The sequence below is a fragment of the Gossypium hirsutum genome, chromosome D10 (genome assembly GCF_007990345.1).
Source record: "Gossypium hirsutum isolate 1008001.06 chromosome D10, Gossypium_hirsutum_v2.1, whole genome shotgun sequence".
Classification (NCBI taxonomy): domain Eukaryota; kingdom Viridiplantae; phylum Streptophyta; class Magnoliopsida; order Malvales; family Malvaceae; genus Gossypium; species Gossypium hirsutum.
The window spans coordinates 5,460,795-5,486,069 of NC_053446.1; the positions used below are offsets into that span (position 1 = coordinate 5,460,795).

Here is a 25,275-nt window from a genome sequence, read left to right on the forward strand (position 1 = left end):
AGTGACAGGGCAGCAGTGGTGAAACAGGGAGACTTTAACTAATAAACTGTATTAATTTGCTGAACCAAAAATTCTAAAAATTTTATGGTGAGTAGATATATGAGTCTAGTTTCAGGGAAAATTTACGGAATTAAATTTCGAGTTCTGTAGCTCAAGTTATAATTAATTTAGTAACTGCTGCGCGATTGGACAGATTTGCTGCGAATAATGAAATAAATTTTAAACCTAGTTTTTATGCTCCGAATTGGTAAGATAAGCTAAGTAATGCCTCGTGCTCGGCTCCGGAAACGGTCTCGGGTAAGGGGTGTTACAGATACATGGCCGTATGTTTGGTACACACGCCCGTGTGACTGAAGTACACAGACGTGTGGGCAGATCGTGTAACTCTCTGGATCATGTGACTAAATTATACACTTAAAGGAGCAGGTGAGACACGACCATGTGTCTGAATGACATGCTCGTGTGTGTTTGATAAAAAATCCTTAGCACAGAGGTCACACGGCTGTGTAGCTTCCCGTGTGACACACCAAAACCGTATGACAAACAAGTTACCCTAACATTTAAAACGAAACACGATCATATAAATCGCCCCTGTGCGGCACACACCCGTGTGACTGCCAATGTGGTTTAAAAACCATCCCCAAATTTACTGCAAACTACAAAAGTTGACTCCAAACTGATCCCTAAATTACATATGGTTAGGAAATACACCCGATTACGCGATTCCTAGCACCAACGAACGATCGAGAAACCTTCCCAAACCAATCTGAAACTTAATATAACATGTACACAAAGCCTATAAGAATTTAAAGTTTATAGTATAAAAAGAAAACGAAAATAAAACCGATCTAAAACTCAAAAACCTTGTTTACTCGTTAAAGCTTTTACGACTAAAATGTAAAAGAACAGATGAACTCTAAAGAACCAACAACTAGAAACAATAACGTTGGTACAATTGAAGCAACATAATATTTCTAAAATTTTAATGATGAACAAAGAAAGAAATTACGAAACAATAATAAACTGAAAAAAGAAAATGATGACCAAAGACACAAAAAAAAATTAGAGTCTTAATCTTTGAGAAAGAAAAACAAAATGTGAATTAGGGAGACGTGAGGAACTTTTTGGGGAATTGTTTTCCCTATTTCAAAAAAATAAAACTAAAACAAATGAAATAAAACCGAATAACATTAAGTTAAAAAAAACTTTAACCTATCTGAAATTTCTTAATTAACCCAAAAGTAAAAAATAATTCTCATTTTTTGTACATAAGGATTCAAACTCGAGACCTAAGGATATGCATGAGCTTAACCACTGAACCACTAGGCTTATCGTTGCATCCTAAACGTAAAAGAGAACATAAATATCCAATCGAATCCGCTTGATTCAACCAACAAACTTAAAATTTCTAACCCCAATTTCAGGGTGTTACAATAACTTTTAGTCCATTCTAGACACATTTGAACCAAATGGATACATGGAACATATCATGATAAGCGAAGCCTAAAAGTACAGGAAACACATACACCAAAGTTTATTCCAATATATACTACTCACCCATGAAAAAAAGAATAAAGAAATTGATAATGAATAATTAAAATGAAGAATATATGAGTTTTATTAAATATTATGAAATATTTGGTACATTAAACGCATGGCATTAGTATAAATTTATACCTTAAGCTCTCCCCAAATATCTTGTCCAAACAATCTCATTTTTCTCTTGATTACAAGTTTGAATTTCTTCCAAGGTGCTTTACTTTTACGGCGGGGTCTTTCCGTAAATATAACTTCGTCGTTAGCTTTCAATCCTTTCTCACTTGAAAATTGTGGCCATTTTATTGATACATACTTACCAATTTTTGGGTTCGTATAAAATGTACCTATAAATGTCCATGCTTTTCCCAAACTATCCGTAACATTCACGAAAAACAGATAGCCTTCTTGAAACTCAAAGAACGGGGCAACATCAGTGTAAGAGAAGAATATGATGCGATCTTTCGCTTCGCTTTGAGTCAAGTGCTTTGAAAAGCTTTGTATGCCTTGCTCTTGGTTTTCCATGCTTGCAAATGGTAGTAAATACTAAAATACAATAAAAAGTAATAAGAATGTTGATTTTTATGAACTATGATCATAACCTTAATACGAAAGTCCTTTATATATATTTTTAAAAGAGATTTCTTTTTAAAAAATAGATACATAACACTTTCATATAATTGTATATGAATGAATTGACTTAATTACTCATTGAATTTGTGAACAAACATTACCTTTTACGAAGCATTAGATGAATTTACTTTCTATAAATGATTTGTTTCCCTAAATTGGCAAAACATACCCTATATCCCTAACGAAACGTAAATGAATTTAAATTGATTAACTTAAATATGCTAGGGAATGAATTGGATATGTTTGAATTTAAATAAACTTGAGAAAATTTCTTGAGGGGTATATTTGGGTAATTTAAATAAGAATTTTATATAATTTTTTAAGTTTATTGTTCTAAAAAAAATAAAAAATTGAAAATAATTTATTTGTGTTATTCTTATAATTTTTAAGGGCTATTTAAATTTAATTTTAAAAGGGTACAACCTAACATGCAAATAAACCAAAAGTTGAAAAACATTTCAGCATGGGGGCACCACTTTTTCCACCAATCTAAAATGGGTAATTGCTTCATCAAGTCCTGAATGTTTATATAATCACACTTCAGTTTGGTGTTGCCAATTTATCCCGCGGCACCACTAAAAATTTATATATTTTTTTAAAAAATACAATCATTGGTTGATGTTGGGGGTCGAGGCTATCGATGTGTCTGAGAACATTGTAAAATACTGTAAAAATTAGGTCATTTATATACTTTTCTTTTAAGTTGGGTCATTTTTGTAATTAATCAGAGTCAATGAGTTAACTAAATAATTACAAAATAACTAAATCGAAACCTTAACAAAATCATATCAGATTGGCATATCACATATTTATAAATGTTAACAGTTAAGTAGAACATATGCATACGAAACTTCTTAAACACACAACAACTGTATCAATTTGAACCAAACAGTCATATGTGGAGTATTTACTCAACAACAAAACAAAACACAAGTGCGATTCATAATCAAATGCACCAGTCTTAAACCCATCTATTCAGCCCTACACACCATCTCCAACCAACCGTTACACACCAAATATAGGGCTTTTCTAAACCCTTCCATCCTTTACACGCCACTATCAGGTTTTGGTGGACTCGTCCAACCAATACACACCACGAAGAGGTCGTATGCGTCGTTATTGTTATGCAGTCAAGCTGCTAACAAATGTTGGGGTTTTATTGCTAGATAAAATAATGCAGTTAAACTACCAAATCAAACTTCCTTCGTCTCCAAAATCAAATCCCAACCCAGAATGCAAATAAATACAAATTCCAGCAATTCGAATATACAGAATTATAGATACAAATATTTCCATTCTCAATTTCCATAATCTATTACACATGGTCAAATAGTTCAGACATGTTGAAACAATATTAGACATTCATATAATCAATTATAAAATAAAAAAGTCAGTACGCATAGTTTCCTAATTGTTATGACTAAAGCATTTACAGATACCAAAGTCCCCATAACATTATCATACTTACAACCAATACGAATAATAGTATAAAAATTACGAACATTAGTAAAAAAAATTATTCTAACAATAACACATTTACTCTGAGCTAAATTCCTGATCCAAACACCCCTAAGAAAGTTTAAACATGCCAGAAATCAACCAAGGACTAAAACAAATCATTTAGCAAAAACAATAAAATTTGCAAAAACAGGACCAAACGACCATGTGGGAGGATCCAGACCATGTGACAGGGATACATGGCCATGTGACTGAAGCACATGCTCGTGTGAAGCAGGGACACGCCCTGTGGTTGAGAGACACGCCCGTGTAACTGAGGTACACGGCAGTGTGAGCAGATCGTGTAACTCTCTGAACCGTGTGACTAAATTACACACTTAAAAGAGTAGGGGAGACATAGCCATGTGTTTGAATGACACGCCCGTGTGTGTTTGACGAAAATCCCTATCACAGAGGTCATACGGCCATGTGAACCGCCCGTGTGGTTCAAAAATCATCCCCGAATCTGCTTCTAACTGCAAAATTTGATTCCAAATTGACCCCTAAATTACATGTGACTAGGAAACACACCTGATTACACGATTCCTAACACCAACGAACGATCAAGACACATTCCCAAACCAATCTGAAATTTAATATAACATGCACACAAAGCCTATAATAATTTAAAGTTTACAGTATAAAAAAAATGAGAATAAAACCGATCTAAAACTCAAAATCCTTGCTTATCTGTTAATGCTTTGTCGACTAAAATGTAAAAGAACGGATGATCTTTTAAAGAACCAACAATTAGAGACAATAATGTTGGTACAATTGAAACAACATAATATTTCTAAAATTTTAACGATGAACAAAGAAAGAAATTAAGAACCAATAATGAACTAAAGAAAGAAAATAATGACCAAAATGTGAATTAGGGAGACGCGAGAAGTGGGAGACGTGAGGAATTTTTTGGGGAATCTTTTCCCTATTTAAAAAATAAAATTAAAACAAATGAAATAAAATCAAGTAACATTAAATTAAAACAAACTTAAAACTTCCAACCCAAATTTTGGGTGTTACAATGACTTTTAGTCAATGCTAGACACATTTGAAGTAAATTGATACATGAAACATATCATGATATGCGAAGCACAAAAGTGCAGGAAACACATACACCACAGTGCATAACAAAATAGGAGGCAATGAAGTGCAATATCACAAATATTACGATTAACACGGGAGCGCTCGAGTTCCTATGACATGCCAACTATATCCACGAAGTTCAACACTAACACTTTTTCAATTTAGTCATCATTTTCACGGATTCAAAAATAATTGTAAGTTTCAATTACAATAATCATGAGATTTTATTCACTAAATTATTGGTCCACAATACATCATATATTTCATGCTCTCTACACCATTTTCACTTATCAAATAACAATACATAAAACTTTCACATAATTTTTAATTTAGTCTTTTTTTACCATGAAATTCAGTATTCACTACTTAGTCACTTTAAATCAATTTTTTTCCATGTAACACTTCACTTAAACAATTCATTTCAACATTTTTAATACTTATAGTCATTTCTAAATATCTTGCAATTTAGTTCTTAACGTTATAAAAATTCAATAATTATTACAATATTCTTCTCTTTTCACCTTTTATTCAAATTCACTATCACATAACACTTTAATAAAATAATTCATCATGATGTCTTATTCCACATATAAAGTTTTTATGCACTTCACTTCTCTTATTTCAATTATAAATTTCACAAAGTTTATAATATAATCCTTGGTATCAATTCAATATTTACTATAGGACCAAATTGAAAGGGAATAAAAACTTTCTCCTTTCATGAATGTTGGTGGTGTGAAGATGGTGATGGATAAAAAGAAATCTCTATTTTATTAATTAAATTAATCTAAAATAGTTTAATATTAAATCCAACCAATCATTTCCCAACACTATTTATCCTTAATTATTAACATGATAATTATCTTATTTGAGAAATGGTTTTGCCCGTCTCTTAATTTTGTTCACAAGGACTTTTGGGTTATTTCAAATTTCGGTCCTTCAACTTTTTCACTTTTACTTAGGCCCCAAAATGTTTCACAATATGCCACAACATACTTTTTAAATCAACTTCCTTTCACATCCATCAAAATGTTTCACAATATGCCACAACATACTTTTTAAATCAACTTCCTTTCACATCCATCAATCTTCTCTTTTATCAATTATATTCCTAATTTTACTTTACCAAAGAATTCATTATGCACGATCGCAATTTAGTGTCACTTTTATAACACAATAATTTTTGAGGCGTTACATGATAAAACAACTCTACATTCTAGAGAGAAATCCAAATTCAAAAAAAGGAATTTATTATTAAAAATATGAGAAATATCCTTTGTTTTTAAAATTATTGCTTCTACGGGAAAGATAATAGATGTAATGATTTAAAATTATTTTTTACGTTATTAGGTTTTTAATTAAATCAAGAGATTATAATATAAAATAAATAGTTTATATTCAATTAGTGAAACTACGTAAAAAGGTAAAAGAAAAATGAAATGAAATTTAGATGGATTATTTTCGATTTTTAAAGATGACCAAACCCATTACTTTCATTTGTTTTTTTGCACAGAAAAATAGAAAATTATATATTTAGAACCACGAGTTTTATTATATATTATGAAATATTGGGTACATTGAATACATAGTATTAGTACTTATTTTTATTTTTTGGTGGCTCCCCTCTTTGAAGAACAATGGCATAATTTACACCATGAGTTCTCCCCAAATATCTTGTCCAAACAATCTGATTTTTCTCTTGATCACAACTTTGAAATTCTTCCAAGGCTTATTACCTTGGGGTATTTCAGTGAAAATAATTTCATCATTCCTTTTTAATCCTTTCTCAAGTGCAAACCATGGCAAACTTATGGAAACATAGTTTCCAACATTATCACTGGCATGGAATTTGCCAACAAATATCCATTCTTTCCCCACACTATTCGTAGCATTCATAAAAAACAGATGATCTGCTTGGAACTCGAAGAAATCCGCAACCACAGTGTAAGAGAATAATATCATACGATTCTCAAGTTCGATTTGGGTAAGACGTTTTGAAAAATTTTGCCTGCGTTCCTGTTGATTTTCCATAGCTACGAACGGCAGTAAATAGTGAAATATATCAAGAGTAGTAAAATTCCAAATTGAACTTTAAAGACAATGATTATAACTTTGTTACAAAAAATCTTTATATATGTGTTGAAGAGAGATATCTTTATAACAGATAAGTACATAACACCTTTGTGAACAAATATGTAATTATATATCTATGGATTAGTAATTTTTCACCCAATTAATAACAAACACAACTTTTCATCAACTTTTAAAATTAAACGAAATCCATCATATATAATTTGTTCTTGAACTCGGCAAAGCATACCCTATTACTTAAACGAAATGAAAATGTAAGGAGTTTTCACATCAACACAAGAATATTTAACTATGTTGAATTAAAAAATTTAACATCAAATTTGAATATAATGACTAAAACAAAATTTTAATTGAATTTATTTATTTACCTATGCGACGACCAAATTGATTATATAATACAACATCTGAAAATATAAATATGATGAAAAGAAAATTAAAAAACTATTTATAATTTTTGAATTTTACTTATCTAGAAAAATAAAATATATTATATTTATTAATTAATGAATAATAATATTGTATAGGCATAACTTTGTACGTAAGATTATCATACAAAGACATAATCTTATACAAAATTAATTTATAAAACAATACAACTCTATGAAAGGGTATCTTGTTAAAAGATATATTATATTTTACGGAAAGATACGTCTATTTGGTATTTATATAAAAGATTTTTCTATTCGTCATTTTTACAATTCTACTTGGAATTTGAAGCTTTAAGGAAAGTATTCTACACATTCATCTTTCTTATTTTAATTTTCTTTTTCCTTCAAATAGAAAAATGTCATATCGTCAAAGAGGAAGGTCATATCGTCAAAGAGGGAATAATCGTCAACTAAGTTACTCCAGACAAAGGACTAACCATCCCAAACCTGAACCATTGCCTGCATGGGAGAAAACATTCTGCATCGAAGTTGGTGCAATGCCATGGGAAAGATTTGTTAAAGCAAAGAAAAATTTGCATGAACATGACAGAGTGTTCGAGTGGGATGATTCTGCTGGTTTAATAGCTTTCCAGGAAGCAAAACAAAGATTCTGGGAAATTTATCATGGTTATCCTTGTGAAAATAAGTTGCCAAGTAATGCAGCAGATTTGTATATCGACGATGTCGACTGGAATTCTGAAATTGATCCAGAACTTTACGCTGAAATAAAGTCACTTACTGATGATGAGGATGGAGAGAAAGACAATACTAAGGAAATGGATTGGTTTTCAATTCCGTTGGAGGAAATTCAAGCCACTGGATGGGATGAATATGAAGAACCAACACCCCGCTTGCCTAGCATAGTTGGATCACCATAGTTGAATCATTAGAAGAATAAGATCACAATAAGATTGGCAAACGTTGGCTAAGAACTTTATTATTAATATTCGATATCTTTATCATATTCTGAGAACTTGCTGTTATTTTGGAAGTAAATATGGTGATGACTATTTTAAACACTAATGATCATGATCATGTGATTGAATAATATTAGGCATGGTAAACCAATATATATTAATTTTTACAATTTCTAGTTTGAACACTAATGATCATTACCATGGGTATAAATTAGTTCTGTTTTGCTTGCTTCAGTTTCTATAGGGGTGTCGGGTGCCATGGTGTTCTTCATGCTCAATGGCTCAATGATGACAAAAAGGTAAAAATCTACTTATTATATCAATTCTTAATATGCCAGGGCAATGCTAGTTTCTGGCTATTATTAGGAGAAAGAGATTGTACCGTGTAATATAGTGAAAGTCAGGAGATCACATACATTCACCACTTGATTCAGATTTTAAAAACTCAAAATACTGCATAATAAATGTATTTTTTTTTTCAAAATCCATCCAAACTAAACCATATTATATATATTTTTCACGGTGATTTAAATAAAGATTTTGGTTTTGTTTTAAGATTGAGAAATTTATAAATGCAATCACAAAATAGAGTATTAAAAATAATTAAAAAATTTTGATTAATACATTTTTAATAAAAAGATTGTTTTTATTAAATATTATGAAATATTTAGTACATTAAACGCATAAATTTTTATTTCAAAATTTACACCTTAAGCTCTCCCCAAATGTCTTGCCCAAATAACTTGATTTTTCTCTTGATTATAACATTGAATTTCTTCCAAGGTGCTTCACCTTCACGTCGGGGCCTTTCCGTAAATATAACTTCGTCGTTAGCTTTCAATCCTTTCTCACTTGAAAATTGTGGCCATTTTATTGATACATACTTGCCAACTTCTGGGTTCGCATAAAATGTACCTATAAACGTCCATGCTTTTCCTAGATTATCTGTAACATCCATGAAAAACAGACGACCTTCTTGAAACTCAAAGAACGGGGCAACATCAGTGTAAGAGAAGAATATGATGCGATCTTTCACTTCGCTTTGAGTCAAGTGCTTTGAAAAGCTTTGTCTGCCTTGCTCTTGATTTTCCATGTTTACAAACGATAGTAAATATTGAAATATAATAAAAAAAAGTAATAAGAATTCTGGTTGATTTTTTAAGAATCGTATCAAGTCCTTTATATATTTGTCGAAAAGAGATGTCTTTTTAAAAAACTAGATATGTGAACGAATTAACTTAACTATTCATTGAATTGGTGAAGAAACACTACTTTTCACGGAGCGTTAGATGAATTTACTTTCTATATATATAATTTTTTTTCTTGAACCGGCAAAACATACCCTATATCCCTAACGAAACGAAAATATTTGAATTTAGATTTAATTGCCTCTGGGTCTTTACCATATTCTTTAATTATGTCGTATCCTCATTTGAAAAATAAGTTTAAAAATCAACTAAATTAATTTTTATATTGAATGTGTAATTATTTAAAATTATTCCAAGAGAGCTATTTTGAATACTTTTAAGCATATTAAAAAACATTATTCTTTTAATTTTGTGACACATCATTATCACCATCAAATTCAAGTAATATTTTAAAATTTTTAATTTCTGTTTTTTGTGTGATATATTTTGAGAAGTTGTCACATAATACCATTAGATTGATTAACAGTTTTACATTAATATAAGCTAACCGTATTAATACAAAATTATAACTTAATTAGTACAGATTGAAATCAATACAAGTTCTAAAATATATGTGAGCAAAAGAAAAAATAAACAGATGGCACTATCAAAATCAGTGGGGAAAAAGAAAACAAACGACGCCTGAGAGATTCGAACTCTCGCGGGGAAACCCCATGTACTTAGCAGGCACACGCCTTAACCACTCGGCCAAAGCGTCGTTGCTTGATCAATTTGTATGTAAATTGTATAATACAAATAATTATTGTTAATGTTGATGAGAACTTTTAGGGAAAAGGAAGAAAGTTTTGGGTGGAGAGAAATGGTGACCCTTCCTTGGCTTCTTTCAGTGCTTGGTTTCACTTTCATTTCATATCAGTCGTTGGATATAATAATAAGAGGGGAAAAAAAGGCCATTTTCCAGCATAATAGCAGCAGGAACCTTCTTCATTGATGATGACATATGAAAATCAAGTACAATGAAATGTTATGACAAAGATGCTTTTGTTCAAGCAATCAGATGATTAATCTGTTGGTTGAGAAACGCTTTGCAACAATTTGCTTGCTTCACTTGAATCTGAAAATCAAAAGGACTCCTCCTGCACTCCCTGAATCCACCTAACAGCAATGGGGCTCCTCACAAGATGGACTCCATCGCTCCACTCGATCGACCCGAACCCTTGTGACTCAACTGAAGACACCCCCAAACTGTCACTTGCGAATGAAACCTCGTAGCTCAACGTTTGGTTTACAGCACTGAATTCGAGCTTACTCGGCGAAACACTGATTTTGACACCAGGTGGAGCATTCACTTTAGCTTCATAAACTGCACCAGCTGAAGTCCCAACATTCTTTACCTTCCTCCTGTACTTAACTACATGATCATTAGAATTAAAAACTACTGAAAATGATGGATAATTAAGATCCCCTGGTGTGGCCAATTTTGTAGCACATACATCTGAACTATTAGGTTCCCTCACAAATACTTCAATCCTCTTTGAATCATAGCCGATTGAGCAAAGGAACGCGATGTAGTCGCTACTATCGGTATCATATACCAATCCCGGATTTAGAGCTCTGTTGGGATCCACATGGCCAGCTCCAAAAATAAATGGTGATGCTTCTTCCCCAGTAGCAAGATCATTAATGGTGTGTCCCGAGTTATCTAAATTGTAAGCTGTTGTCATCAAAGCAGATTTTATGGCAGCAGGTGACCAATTGGGGTATGCTTTCTTAAGCAGAGCTGCCAATCCACTAACATGAGGACAAGACATTGAAGTGCCTGAAATTATGTTGAAATCAACTCTTCTTGGATCAATGTCTAAATCAGTTGGTGCAGCGGCACCAGTCCATCCTGCCAAGATATTAACACCAGGAGCAATGACATCGGGTTTGAGAATCTCCGGGGTCAAATGGTTCGGACCACGGCTCGAAAAGGCTGCAACCTTCGGAGCTGGTGGTGAAGGGCCGATCACAGTTCCTCGGAACGAAATTGTAGCTGTAGGAAACTGAGTTGTTTTAATGTATTCCAGGATCTTATTACCAGCTGCCTCACCCACCATTGTAGCTGGGATAAGATGAGCATCGGAAATGAGTTCTTCACCATTGTCGGCAGTGTTTTCTAGTATCATTCCTAACCCACCGGCAAGCTTCACTGCACCTCCTTTTTCAACTCTAGCATTCCCTCCCCTATCACAAACAACGATTTTGCCTTCAACTTTTGATGAATTTAGGCTTCCCATATGGCAATACCTGTCACCACAATCACCACCATAAACCAAAGGAAGCTTGGAATCACCCAAAGGTTCACCAGAGTACAACGAAACACCACCAAAAATCCTGCCATCACCAAGAACCACATCAGCTGGGAACTCCCTGTCAATAGTGGAAGCACCAACTGTTAAAATCCAAGGCGCAATGTTAACAGTAGTGGATGGACCAGGACCAGAATTCCCAGCAGAACATGAGACAACGATACCATGATTAGCTGCACCAAATGCCCCAATGGCTATGGAATCATGATCGTATTGTGGAGCATATCCAGTAGCTCCCACAGATAAAGAGATCACATCGACTCCATCTGCAATAGCTTGATCCATAGCTGCGAGTATATCAGAATCAAAACAACCCATTTTCCAACAAATCTTGTAAGCAGCAATCCTGGCGTTTGTAGCCATACCACGAGCCTCCCCGTATGCAAATTCGAAAAGGCTGGCATTAGAAACCATAGATCCAGCAGCAGTGGAAGCAGTATGCGTGCCATGACCTTCAGTATCTCGGGGAGACTTAGATTCTTTCATTTCATCAATGGGGCCTTCAAGGTAAGATTCGTAGCCTTTATAAAAGGCTCTAGCACCGATTATTTTCCGGTTACAAGCTGAAGCAGGGAAGTCAGGTCCGGTCTCACAGGTACCCTTCCAGGTATTGGGAACAGGGGGCAGCCCAGAGTCCAGAAAACTGGGTCGTTCCGGCCATATTCCGGTATCCAAAACACCGATTATAATACCATCACCGTAATGGGAGTTTTGCCAAAGGCCTACACCATCGGAAAGGCCTAAAAAATGAGGTGTCCGAGTAGTGTGGATCTGACGAGCCTGATCGGGAATGACGGAAAGGATCCCAGGGAAATGTTTGAGCTTGTTAGCCTGAGAAGAAGTGAGGCGAGCGGAGAAGCCATTGATGGAAAGTTGATAAGTGTAGAGGAGCTTGGTGGGGTGAGGGGAAGGAGGGAGAGAATGGAGGATGGAGGAATACCAGTGATGGTGAGATGAGAAAAGTGACGGCTTGTGAGATTTGGAGACGTGGATGATGAAGTTTTGTGGACAGTCTGATGATGAAGAGGAGGAGAAAGGGATGAGAAGGAGAGAGAGGAAGAAGATAAAGGAAATGGCCATGGCCATCAGGAAATTTCTCTGTTTTTGTGTTCCAGGGAAATTGGGGACACAACACCCTCGTCACCAAATCATAGTCAGATCAATGGAAGAAATATCAAACGCTGAATCCACGTTTGAGGAAATTAAAGCCTTTAATGAATGCCCAAAAGGCAAATTCTTCATTTCTTTAAGATATATTAATGATGGATGGATGGACAGCTACTATTGAATTGATGTTCTATAATTTAATGATACGAGAACGTGACAAAGAACGTGGCTGGACTGAAATCATGCCAAACTTGCTGTTTATGGTTGGATTAGGTGTAGGTAACAAAAATATTCCACCACTAAAGTTGCTAGTGTCCTGACCTCGTTGTTGCCCAAAATTCCACCCACTGCAGCCCTAATGATGAACCATCGACGTTAAATTTAAGCCAATTCAAATCAGGAGCAGTCCACATTTGTGCCCCCAACATGATGAATGTCATTAGAGGTTGGTTGGGCAAAAAGACTAGGGAGATGCAAAAACACGACTCAACGTAGCTGCCAATTTCCTTCGTATCCACCATTCTAGCCGTGCCCTCACATTCTCCCCCAGTTATAACAGTAAAAGTATTGCAGAAGCCTTTGTATTAGAAAATAGATTATATTTTATTTCTTTTACTAAAAAAAAGAGACAAGTTAGTCTTTGTATGGTAAATCAAATAGCAAATTGGTTGTTTATGTTAAAAATTTAATCTATTTTTACGATTAAAAACTGGCATAGTTGACGATATAACCAGACAATTACATGTGATGTACTACTGTATACTTTACGCTAATGTACAATGACCAACTTTTAACAATTAAAATGAAAGGAATTTTTAACAGAATGATCATTTACTATTCGATTTAAGATAAAAAGACTAATTTTGTTCATTTTTTTAATAGAGACAAGATGCAATTCGACTTTTAGTATAATGGCTTTCATTATATTTTACCTAATTGTAACACATCAACATACTTACCATTCAAGATAATCTTATTCTTACACAACGAGATAGACCTAACTTCAACCCCGAAAAAAGAAAGAGACATTCTCTAAATATGTTGCTATGACCGTATTAATTTGATTAGTATTGATGTTGTTGTAGACTCTTAAGCTAGATATTCAAATGAATTTAAATGTATAATATTTTCAATGAAAAATTTGAGAAAATTAAGGTTAATTTATAAAAAAGAATTAAATCAAGTTAAAGTTCAAAAAACTTATTCAAAGTTGAACTTGAATAAAATTGATTTATCATGTTGGATAGATAGTGGAGTCTTTTGAACATACATTTCATGTTATAAGGTTGTTAAGTATATTTATTAATTTTCACACAAGAATAGAAACATAGAAATAAAAATAAAAATGTAATTTACTAATAAATGATTTGATACAATGGTAAAGGATATTGTGCTTTTAAGCGAGAATGTAAGTTCAAACCTTGGAAATAACATTATTGAGAGGACAACCACGAATCACGAATATGGACCATAAAACTAACATGCATAATATAAAAAAAATTGCAATTTCTTACTTGTATGCTTAGGATCCTAACAACCTCATGTGGCCAGACAAAAATGATGCAAAAGCAAGTAAATTATTAAGACAGGAAAATCTAAAGTTTTATCTCAGCCTACTTTTTTTTTGGTAACAAGGGACATATCATGGTGTGATGAATTATTACTTGGACTAATCAGTCAGTAGCTGCTCGTCGGGTTACGGTAAAATAAACTATTTTCTTTGTTGGACTACAGCCAAAAGAAGACATCCTCCCAAGTATCAATGCATGTTTCCACGACTGACTATTTGTTTAGATAGAAAAAGGTCGAGAGAGAAGTGTTAATTTAGTGACTATTGATGTTAGTGTTACGGTAGGCTTTTAAAATTCAAACGTGATAAAGATATGGTAGTTTAGTAGCGTGCATGTGTGAGTACGTAAGTTGTACTTAATGATATAAAATAAAAACGTTGAAGGTTCGAATGAACTTAGACCTATAATATATTTTTTATATAATATTAAAAGTAGGGGTAACACAGTTTGAATATGTGCTGAAGACAACAGCTTTAACCATTACTCCATTAAATCAAGACATGTAATATCGTTTTTTATTATAACTAATTAAGAGCTTAAAAATTTCAATGATAATTTTAACAAAAGCATCAAATAATATACATGAGTAGAATTGAACTGTAAAGCTCAACTCAAAATTATTAACAAATGTTGAGTATAATAATAAGAAATAGTATACCCTTGAGACGAAAATTCATATTAAAATCTTTGAGATGATAATCACAAACCTTAAAAATAAATGTCTAACTCAAATTAAATATATTTATCAAGTTGATGGATTGAAACATATAAAAAAAATGCAATTTCCTACCATATATGATTATGGTCCTAACAACCAATGTGGAGGGACATAGATGATGGGAAAGCAGGTAGATTATTAATACAGGATAATGTAAAGTTTTATCTTAGCCTACTCTTCCATTTTCTTTTCTTTTTTCTTTTTTTGGTAATAAAAGACAAATCATGGTGTAATGAACAGTACTTCGATTAATCAATCAATAGTTGCTTGCTTGTCGAGTAATGTTCACAATAAAATAAACCATATTTTTAAAATTATTGACGACTTTTCTTTTTTGGTTATTTTATTTTCACTTACCAAATATAATTAACAATTAGTGGTTTAAAAATATAATTTTTTATCACTCAATTAAGAAAAATTATAAAATAATCATTTAATTTTTTAATTTTTTTTATCACTCGATTATCCTGAAATTTTTAGTGTTTTTATTTTATGTTAATTGACACGTGGTAAGACCATATATATATAATTTCTCACCAAAATATATATAATTGATAATAATAGACATAATGAGAGCCAATACGTTTAAGACTCCCTGAAACAGTGAACCCAATCCTGAAACAGAGTCCAATCCACTTTTCCAACTACAGTATGACCCAAAAGAAACTTGTACTCTTATCTTCTAATATAAATACAATATAAATGGGACAAAGGACTAAAAGGATTCCGAAAAGTTAGCCCACATTGACACCATGCTTTTTGAGAACACATGAAAAATATTAATTACTAAATTTAAAACATAATAGCTCCTATTAACATGATATTTGTACAACTTATGTTATTTTGGTTGAGGATAAGAGTTTGCATGTCAATTTTCAATCTAAGTTGAAGTTGAACTGGATTACTAATCGAGATTGTTTGGTCTATTTTGATCATTGAATTTGGTAACTGGATTCATTTTAATCTTTAAATTTAGATTTTATCAAGATTTAATGATGTGACTAGTGTTACCGAAATAGGACCCAATCGGACGGATCGAGAACTAATTGATATAACGCTCCAAACAAAGAGGTTGAATCGATTGATTCAGAAATTATTTGAAATTTGTAAAAATTCAAAAATATGAACAAAAATCAAAAGTTGAACTAGTTTAATTGGGTTAATATTTTTTTTTAATTATTGTTAGTCTGATGGTTAAATTTATTAAACTGGTTGAATTGATAACCTATGGCTTGTCTTGTTCAATCACCAGTTCAATTATTAAAACAATGAATGTGGCGTTCTGAGATTGAAAGCTTTTATATTTTTTAAGTTCAAAGACGAAAATGGATCTAATTGTCAAGTTTAAGTACCAAAGTAGACAAAAAAAAAATTAGTACCAAATTGAATCCAATTGTTAAGTTTAGGAGGCAAAATTTATATTATTTCTTTTTTATTTTAATTTGTTTTAACTCGTGTGGTTGCAGTGTGATACCATAATATATGTTTTAAATAATTAATGTAATAAATATTTAAAAAGATATTTTTGGTCCAATATGATATTTGTATTTGATAGAAGTTATATATTTTAGCACCTAAATGTAACATTGTTAAGTTTTTAGTGTTTATTCAAGTTTTAGGGTGATTTGATGAAGGTTAATTACTAATATTATTAGGTTTGAAATTTTCATGATTTTGTTGATAGAATAAATTTAGTGTTAATTGTGAATTTGTTTAATTTTGTATTTAATATATGTGATCTAATTCGAGTATTGGATTGATTTGATGTAATTTAATTGCTAGTATTAGCTAATTATGAATTTTGATCGAGTCATCATTATAACTTGAATTAAACACAAAAAAGTTAACATTGTTACCTTCAGATATCAAAATATAATTTTTGTCAAATACAAATACCATAGTGGACAAGAAAAACCCACAAGTACCAAATTATGTATTAAGCCTAAAATAATTTATATGATTTGTAAATTTTTAAGCCACTTCATATTAAAATATTTTTATATTTATGTTTAAAACTAAAACTGCTATCATTTCAACCGATTGAGTCTTTACTTGATTGGCATTGGTATTATTGTCAATGTAGGAGGACGTGGGTTCGAGTGCGTTGAAGCACATTATTCTTCTATTTATGAGTTTGAGAGGAGTTATGGGTAGTTTTAGACATTGTGTCAAAAAGAACAGATATAAACTACTGCCATTTCAAGGATTAATTAATATTATAACGTTGCATGCAAATATAATAATTTAATTGATATTTAGGTATATAAGATTCAATCATATTTTTCATATTGTATATATATATTTAAAGTATTCACTTTCCTTAGTTTTATTTATGAACTCTTAACCTTTTCAATTCTTCTTTGGAACAACCTTCCATCCTCTACTCCTAAAGTTTATATATTTACTTTCGTTCTCCAAAGTTTGCTAATGACCTCACTAGTTGAGTTGACCCTCAAATACGAAACCAAATATTGGTATTTAAGCTCCACTTCTTCGTTGATTGTTTTATTTACCATTATTTCATAACAGTTGTCTTCATATAGATCCTCAATGTCTATTCATTTATTGATGCATATAGGATCACACTTGATAATAAGCTCCATTTTCTTCGTTGTTGTTATGTTAGGCATTTCATTAAATACACCCCATCTTCTCTTTTATTCTATTCATCTCTGACATTGACTTGTTCAATTGTTTCCCTGCCTTTTTTCTAGCTTCTTTCTTCAATGACTAGAGCCACTTTGATTCAACATTGGAGATAGCTAGAATCATTTTATAGAAAAAATAAAAATAAAAGCCAATGAACAAATGCTAACACATTTTTACATTCTAAAACTCTAATCAATAACTAATCACCTCAGCAATAGAATATAAAAACTTCCTCAATATAGCTTAATTAATTAGTTAAAATCGTGATAGTCGTTTTACTGTAACCCTAATCTTCTATGAGCGATTCTTTCACAAATACTACCTTTCCCTATAGATCCACAATATTTTGAAATGTTATCATATTTCAGGTGTAAAAAGGGGTCTTAATATTGTTACTTCAATAAATATGAATTTCATATAATCCAACTGCGACTATGGTTCCATCTTTCTAAACTAGCTCAATATCTAATCTCATTCTCACTTAATAAACATTTTTTCATCCCATCCACTTTAAATTCAAGAAAAAGTTTATTGCCCAAGATTTTTCTTGTATTTATTTCTCCTCTTTAAACTATCCCTCAAGCAACTAAATTTCAAAAAGAATTCCGTATAGTGGTGAACTATTATATTTGTACCATCTATGAATAATTCCATCAACAAAATTACCAACCAATTTCTTAGATTCAAATAATTAATTGTTTTTAGTACACCCATGGGTGTAGATTTTCTAATCGTATCTTTTTATGCTAAGTCCTAAGACCCCAATTTATACATATATAAAAGTTTATTTAATTGAAAATTGGAAGAGAAATCCTTAAAAGTTTATCCCCAAACTATTCCAATAATCCAATCGCATACCTTCTACCATATAGCATATCACTCCATGCTAAATCTCTTTTTTTTCCTTGGTCTTCATGATACCTCAATCTAATACTTTTCGCCGATCATCATCATTACATAGAACTGTAAAAACACAAAATCTTGCTTATTATTGTTTAGTAACTACACAAAGAGGGGTTTAATTACTAATAATGATGTTGTTAACAGACAAAGAAAGTAAATTAATTATTAACAACGGAAATCAAAAGTTCCCTTTTTGTGTAGTAAGAGACAAATCATGGTGCAATAAACGTTACTTTGGTTAGTCAATCGGTAGTTGCTTGTCGGGTAATTGTTCACAGTAAAAATAAACCATTTTCTTTGTTGTAAAAGATGCATGTACTTAGGTTTCTTCGCTGGATTATTGAGGGGTTTTTCTTTAATTATTTTTGGCTATTTGATTTTGACTTACCAAACATAATTAATAATGGGTAGTTAGAATAGATTTTGTGAGATCTGAAAATGAATGCAATGATATAATGGGAAATTAACTGCATATTTTGACCTAGGATTTACCCCTATTATCTTTTTTCTATTTAAAGTAAAAATCATACTTTGGGTACTAATAATTGAAATACAAAATCACTGGCGGAGCCAATGGGTCTGGCAGGGGCTGGTCCCCTTAAAATATTTTTTTCATTTAAATTTTTTACCATTTATAAAATTTTAAATTAATAATAGTAAAATTACACTTTACCGCTTAAAATGATAAAATTTTGATTTAATCCTTTAAAAATTATTAGAGTATTAAAATGATAAAATTATATTATTACTATCATAAAAATATACAATTTAATTTCGAACCCAAAAAAATTTTCTAACGTACAAAATAATCCTATTATTGAACTATAAAAGTTGAAAGAAAAACCAAAAAAATAAACCATTTTGTTCAAAAGAAAAACAGATTCATGTTTCCTTCTTATCCATGTAATGATTAGGGGCAATTAAAAACAATAGCATGATATAAACTAAGGATTTAGCTGAACAAGAAGAACTGTTTCAATTATTGAAATAATTTAGATCCTCATTATTGGAGGTTATTAATCCATTTCTTTCATTTTTAATATATTAATGCATTTAACAAAGTTGAGACTTTTAAATACTCAAGTTTGAATTATATCATGTAAAAATTATGTTGGATTAATCAATTAAGTTATTTAATTAAATATTTATAATAGTTAATTTTAATTTATATATTTAATAATTTCAAAGCATGTGTTTTTACGAAAGTTATTGAAGATGTCTAGAAGAGAGCTTAACCCTTTTAAATGGTGTTTTCATCTAAAAATTTAGTTTTTTAATTAAAATCTAATTAAATTTTAGGGCAAATTACATTTAGTGTCATTAAATTAGAAGTAAGTTTATGTTTTGTTCACTAAACTTTAAAAAATTACAAAATAGTCATTAAAATATTTAAAAGTTTTCATTTAAGTCATTGGGTTGTTAAAAGCATTATTGTATGGCCTTCTTTGTTTGCGTTGCTCGCACCAATTGAAAGCTTCCTTTCCTCTTCTCTTTTATCATTTAGCTATTTTCATGAAACAACTTTAAACGTTGTGAATATATGAACTAAAATTCAAATAGCTTTCTTCTTCAATCTTCGACACTGATTGTTAGATCAACTTGGATCTAAACTATGTTCTTCTACTCGTCGATGAGTACTACCATACAGATAATTGAATTGTCATTTGGAACTAGCTAACAACACTTAAAAAAAAAGTTAACAACCCAATAACTTAAATAAAAACTTTTGAATAGTTAAGTGACTTAAATGAAAATTTTTCAATAGTTTAATAATCATTTTATAACTTTTTGAGTGATCAAAACATAAATTTACTAATGGTTTAATGACTTTGATTGTGATTTACCCTAAATGTTATTCATCTAGTTAAAAGATAAAGCAAGAGGAATGTTAACTTCATTGGTTATAACTTTAAGCTGTTGATCTCATAAAATATGTCCAATTATCATATTTTTGATAAATTATTATATGAATAATGAAATCTAGCCCTAACAAAACATATGCATAAAGTGTCTTTTTTTAAATAAAAAAAGAATTGGTTGCCAACATTTTCTTTAATTGAAAGGAAATTTTTAATAAATTGGGTAATATTTCATTAAATTAGGATAATTGAAAGCAAAAACTAACAAAAGACAATTAGAATATCTAGATGTTCATTGATTTTCCATTCCAACTTTTACAAAATCCATATCAGATCCTATCAAACACCATATTTTGTACTTTAGGAGAGTGAAAAGTATAAACACAAAAAAACAAAATGTACAACATAATTTCTGCCAAATCTCTCCTTTGCTACCACATTTATATATTATCAACAAAACAAAGTAATTGTTTGGATAAAAGTACATTAGATTAGATTGTATTTTACTCATTTGCTAAAAAAGGAGTAAACTAGTTCCTATATATTAAATCAAAGAGTTGTTTGGTTTTTTTGTTAAAAATTTCATCAATTTTTGTTGTTAAAAATTGGTCTTTATATGTCAGGTACACATGATGTATTGCATATCACTGTTTAATTATTCTGTTAACCATGGATGATACTTTTATCGATAATTTAAAGTAATATTTTCAGATAAAAAATAAACAAGTTTGATTGGCCTTAATTACCATAAAAATAAGATTGGTGGGTTTGGGGATCCATAGCTGAGCCAGATGATTGTTGACACCATTTTTTTGATGAAAACGGGGTCGACTTGGATTTTGAAAATAGAATGAAAACGGGAGTCGCCACCAATCTTTTTTTGATGAGGTATGATCGGGTCACCTCGAAAACTGGTTGTTTTTAATAAACGATTTAATTTTTATTAAAACAAAGATTTTGGTCTATGAAATTCAAAAAAACGGGTTCGGGAGTCGGTTACGCACGAGGAAGGATTAGCACCCTCGATACGCCCAAAATTTGTACCTAGTTGATTAATTAGTGTCTTAGTGTCGAAAATTGAAAATTTGAAGAGTTTTAAAAATACGATCCTTAAAAGAAACTCTGATAACGTGAATTGAAATATAAGATTCTCTTGTTCCGAAGGAATATCACATCCAGCACGTTAGGACACGATACTCTAAACCATCGAAACCAAGATCACCTTATAGTTTAATGAAACCATACTTTGAAGCTTTAAGAGGATATTTGGCTATTTAGTCGAACGAGAAATCGAAACCCAGTACGTTAGGGCACGTTTTCTCGATTTTCCAAACGCGAAATATTGCCTTATTTAAAAGTTTAAAAAGGATATTTGGCTATTTAGTCGAACGAGAAATCAAACCCAGCACGTTAGGGCACGTTTTCTCGATTTTCCAAACGCGAAATATTGCCTTATTTAGAAAATTTTCCTTTTGATGTTTGGTGTTAATGCTTGACAAAACAATAACGAATACGACAATGTAAGCAAAGTAAAGTGAGTAACAACAATACAATAGGCAAAATGAAATGACGAGGCGATTACATAAACAAAGCAAACAAATAAATAAATAGAACTAACATTTTAGAAAAAGCACAAGTATACATGAATAAATAAACAAACACCAAATAACAATGATGACAATAAATACAATTATGTAAAAATGTATATGCATGTATAATTTTAAGCCATAAAAATAAGAAATGCATATAAATTATAGAATATGAAAACATAGATAAATATATACATATATAAAAAATCGGTAAGTATTATAAAAATAAAAATGTAAATATGTGTTTATATATATTTACAAATTGTGATAATATAAAATATATGTATGTGAATTATAAAATATGTGAAATATACAAAAAGTATTTTTAAGAATATAAAGAATATATATAAGTATGTATATGATGTAAAATATGTATAAATATATGTAAGTATATAAGAATTATGAAATATGAAAAATATATTTAAGTATGTATAAGTGTCACGGACCGCAGTTCAAAGCCCAAGACAAGCGCACCAAATGCATCCAATGGAGGTCTGTTGCTCAGATGGGGATCATTTGGCCTACGAGAACTGGCCCGATTCAAAGAGCTGTTGGACAGGCCTGTCACATTGAAGCCTGATGGGCGCGATAATGAAGATAGGACTAAGTAGTCTTAGAAGTTCTAATTGTACACAGCTTCTAATTCTGTAAAGTTAGAGTCCTAATTGAATACAGCTTTTAATTGTAGCCATCGGTTTTGGGGGAGCTCAACTATAAATAGAGAGCCTCCCCCTCATTTGTACTGACTCCTGAATTGTTTCATTATTCTTTGTGAATAAGAATTGAGAGCATTTACTCAAACTTTTCTCTCAAGCGTTCTTGCTTTTGTTCATCTTTCAAAGATCGTTCTTAATTCGTTCTTCCGCTGTTCTTCGTGGAAACTTTAAGGGAATTCTGTTGAATCCTTTATTGTTGCGAGTTGAGATGACTTAGGCGTTTTTACGGTTGAATCCATTATTGGTGGAAGTTGGGCTGACTTAAGCGTTTTTAAGCCAAGAAACTGCCTAAGGCCGCACGGATGTGTGGGAAAACTCCAAGTCCGTGACAAGTGGTATCCGAGCAGGTTTTGAACCAAGTGATATTCGAGTTGGTTCGAAGGCACCGTTGGGATGTCAAGAGAAGAGTCTGAACAAAGGTGGGCGAGGAAGTCTTTGAGGGAGATGTTGTCGGCTGTTGAGAAACGCGTGGGGAAACTTGAGGAGTCCATGGAGGACGCCAAAGAGTCGAGCAATGCGTTTGGGGAAAGCATTGATGACTTGAGGGAGCAGTCAAGGGACTTTGTTACCGAGTGTCTCACTTTCCACAGGGATAGTGTGCAAGAGTTACTAGATTCCCAAAGGAAGAAGCTGACGGAGAGGAACAATGCTCTCGAAGCCATGATGATGGCTTTGAAGGAGGAAACAATGGCCACGATGAAGGCTTTGAGCACAAAAATAGAGGAGCTCGAGGGAGAGCTGGCCTTGTGTCAAGCAGCCGTGGGGAAAGGAGTGGCAAATGCAGCACTCAGTAATGAGGATGTCCCAAAGCCGAAAGAGTTTGTGGGGACAAGGTCTGCATGTGATGTGGACAATTTCTTGTGGAGGATGGAAAACTACTTCCGTGCCAAAGGCATCATGGAGGATGCGGTTAAGGTAAACACTGCTTCAATGTTTCTTACTGACATTGCGCTTTTATGGTGGCGAGGTAGGACCACAGATAAAAGGCAAGGTGAGATTGGGACGTGGCAAGAGTTCCAATGCGAATTGAAGGGACAGTTTTACCCAGAGTTTGCCGAGGAAGAAGCTTGGGCAAAGTTGCAAGGGATAACGCAACGGGGCACAGTGGGGGAGTATGTTCGAGAGTTCAAGGAACTCATGCTCCAAGTTTCAGATATGACCGATGAAGAAGCATTGCTTGCTTTTCAAAAGGGATTGAAGCCGTGGGTCAGACAAGAGGTGGAACAAAGAGGTGTCCAAAAGCTATCGGAAGCCATGACGGTAGTTGAGTCCGTGGGCAAGCTTGGTCTAGGGAAAGACAAGCTTGGGTCTTCCAAGTCCGAGGAAAGGGGCGTATGTGAAATGGATCACAGGGAAGACATTGTTGATGGCAATGGCAACGGCAACAATGGTGGTAATGGGAAACCACGCGTTGGGAAGAAGAAACCCAAGAGGAAAAGGGACAAGCTGAAATGCTTTCTCTGCGACGGTCCACACATGTTGAAGAAATGTCCGAAGAAATTCGCGCTTAAGGAGAAGCCAGTGGGTAAGGCCTTGGTACTTGGTTCGAGTGCAAGGGGTGTCGAAGCCAAGGAGGCCGAAAGCGAGAAGAAGCCAGTGGAGTGCTTCTTGTGTCATGGTCCGCATAGGTTGCGGAAGTGTCCGAAGAAGTCTGTCATCGAGGGGAACGATGGAGCAGACAATGAGCCCAAGAAGCTTGGTTCGAGCAAGGGAAAAACCGAAGCCAAGAGGGCAAAGAGGAGCAAAAAGAAGCAAGTTAAGTGCTTCTTGTGCCGTGGTCCGCATGAGTTGCGGAACTGTCCAAAGCAAGCCGGAGTCGAAAGAAAGGCAACGTCTGAGCTTGGTGAGTCGTCGAAGGGGCTTCCACCCAAGGAAGAGGTGAGTTTGTCATCTAACTTAGTGGAGAAAGTTGCGATGAAAACAGTGAAGCTGGGACCAATGAGGCTCAAGTTGAGTGAAGTATCAGAGTTAGCCGAGTCATCGACAAGGCTTCCACCTATGGGAAAGGTAGGTGGTGCATCAGACTTTAAAGGAAAAGAAGCGATGCATGTGGGACAGTTGACTAGAGTAAATGCGACGAGCAGGACGGCTCGAGTTAAGAAGCGACAGAAGCCGAGGCAAGAATCCCAAAGAAAGGGAAAGGCTAAGGCGACGAGACGAGACCGAGGCGAATCAAGTCAGTGCCATTCAGAAGTCGCAACGAGGGCGTTGCGAGAATGGGTGGGGGAGAATGTCATGGACCGCAGTTCAAAGCCCGTGACAAGCGCACCAAATGCATCCAATGGAGGTCTGTTGCTCAGATGGGGATCATTTGGCCTACGAGAACTGGCCCGATTCAAAGAGCTGTTGGACAGGCCTGTCACATTGAAGCCTGATGGGCGCGATAATGAAGATAGGACTAAGTAGTCTTAGAAGTTCTAATTGTACACAGCTTCTAATTCTGTAAAGTTAGAGTCCTAATTGAATACAGCTTTTA

General features: G+C 32.9%; 2 protein-coding genes and 1 non-coding gene across 3 annotated transcripts; 1 reads left to right on the plus strand and 2 right to left on the minus strand.

Annotated features, from left to right (window-relative positions):
• Positions 1-7,627: 7,627 nt before the first annotated feature.
• Positions 7,628-8,149, plus strand: LOC107915684 (uncharacterized). Its single transcript, XM_016844812.1, has one exon. It carries the CDS (start codon positions 7,628-7,630, stop codon positions 8,147-8,149), a length of 522 nt encoding a protein of 173 aa, XP_016700301.1.
• A 1,862-nt stretch (positions 8,150-10,011) lies between these two features.
• Positions 10,012-10,093, minus strand: TRNAS-GCU (transfer RNA serine (anticodon GCU)). Its single transcript has one exon. It is a non-coding gene; the product is annotated as a tRNA-Ser (tRNA).
• A 196-nt stretch (positions 10,094-10,289) lies between these two features.
• On the minus strand, positions 10,290-13,146 carry LOC107916418 (subtilisin-like protease SBT1.4). The gene has a single exon (XM_016845700.2). It carries the CDS (start codon positions 12,771-12,773, stop codon positions 10,458-10,460), a length of 2,316 nt encoding a protein of 771 aa, XP_016701189.1. The 5' UTR covers positions 12,774-13,146; the 3' UTR covers positions 10,290-10,457.
• Between the last annotated feature and the right edge of the window lie 12,129 nt (positions 13,147-25,275).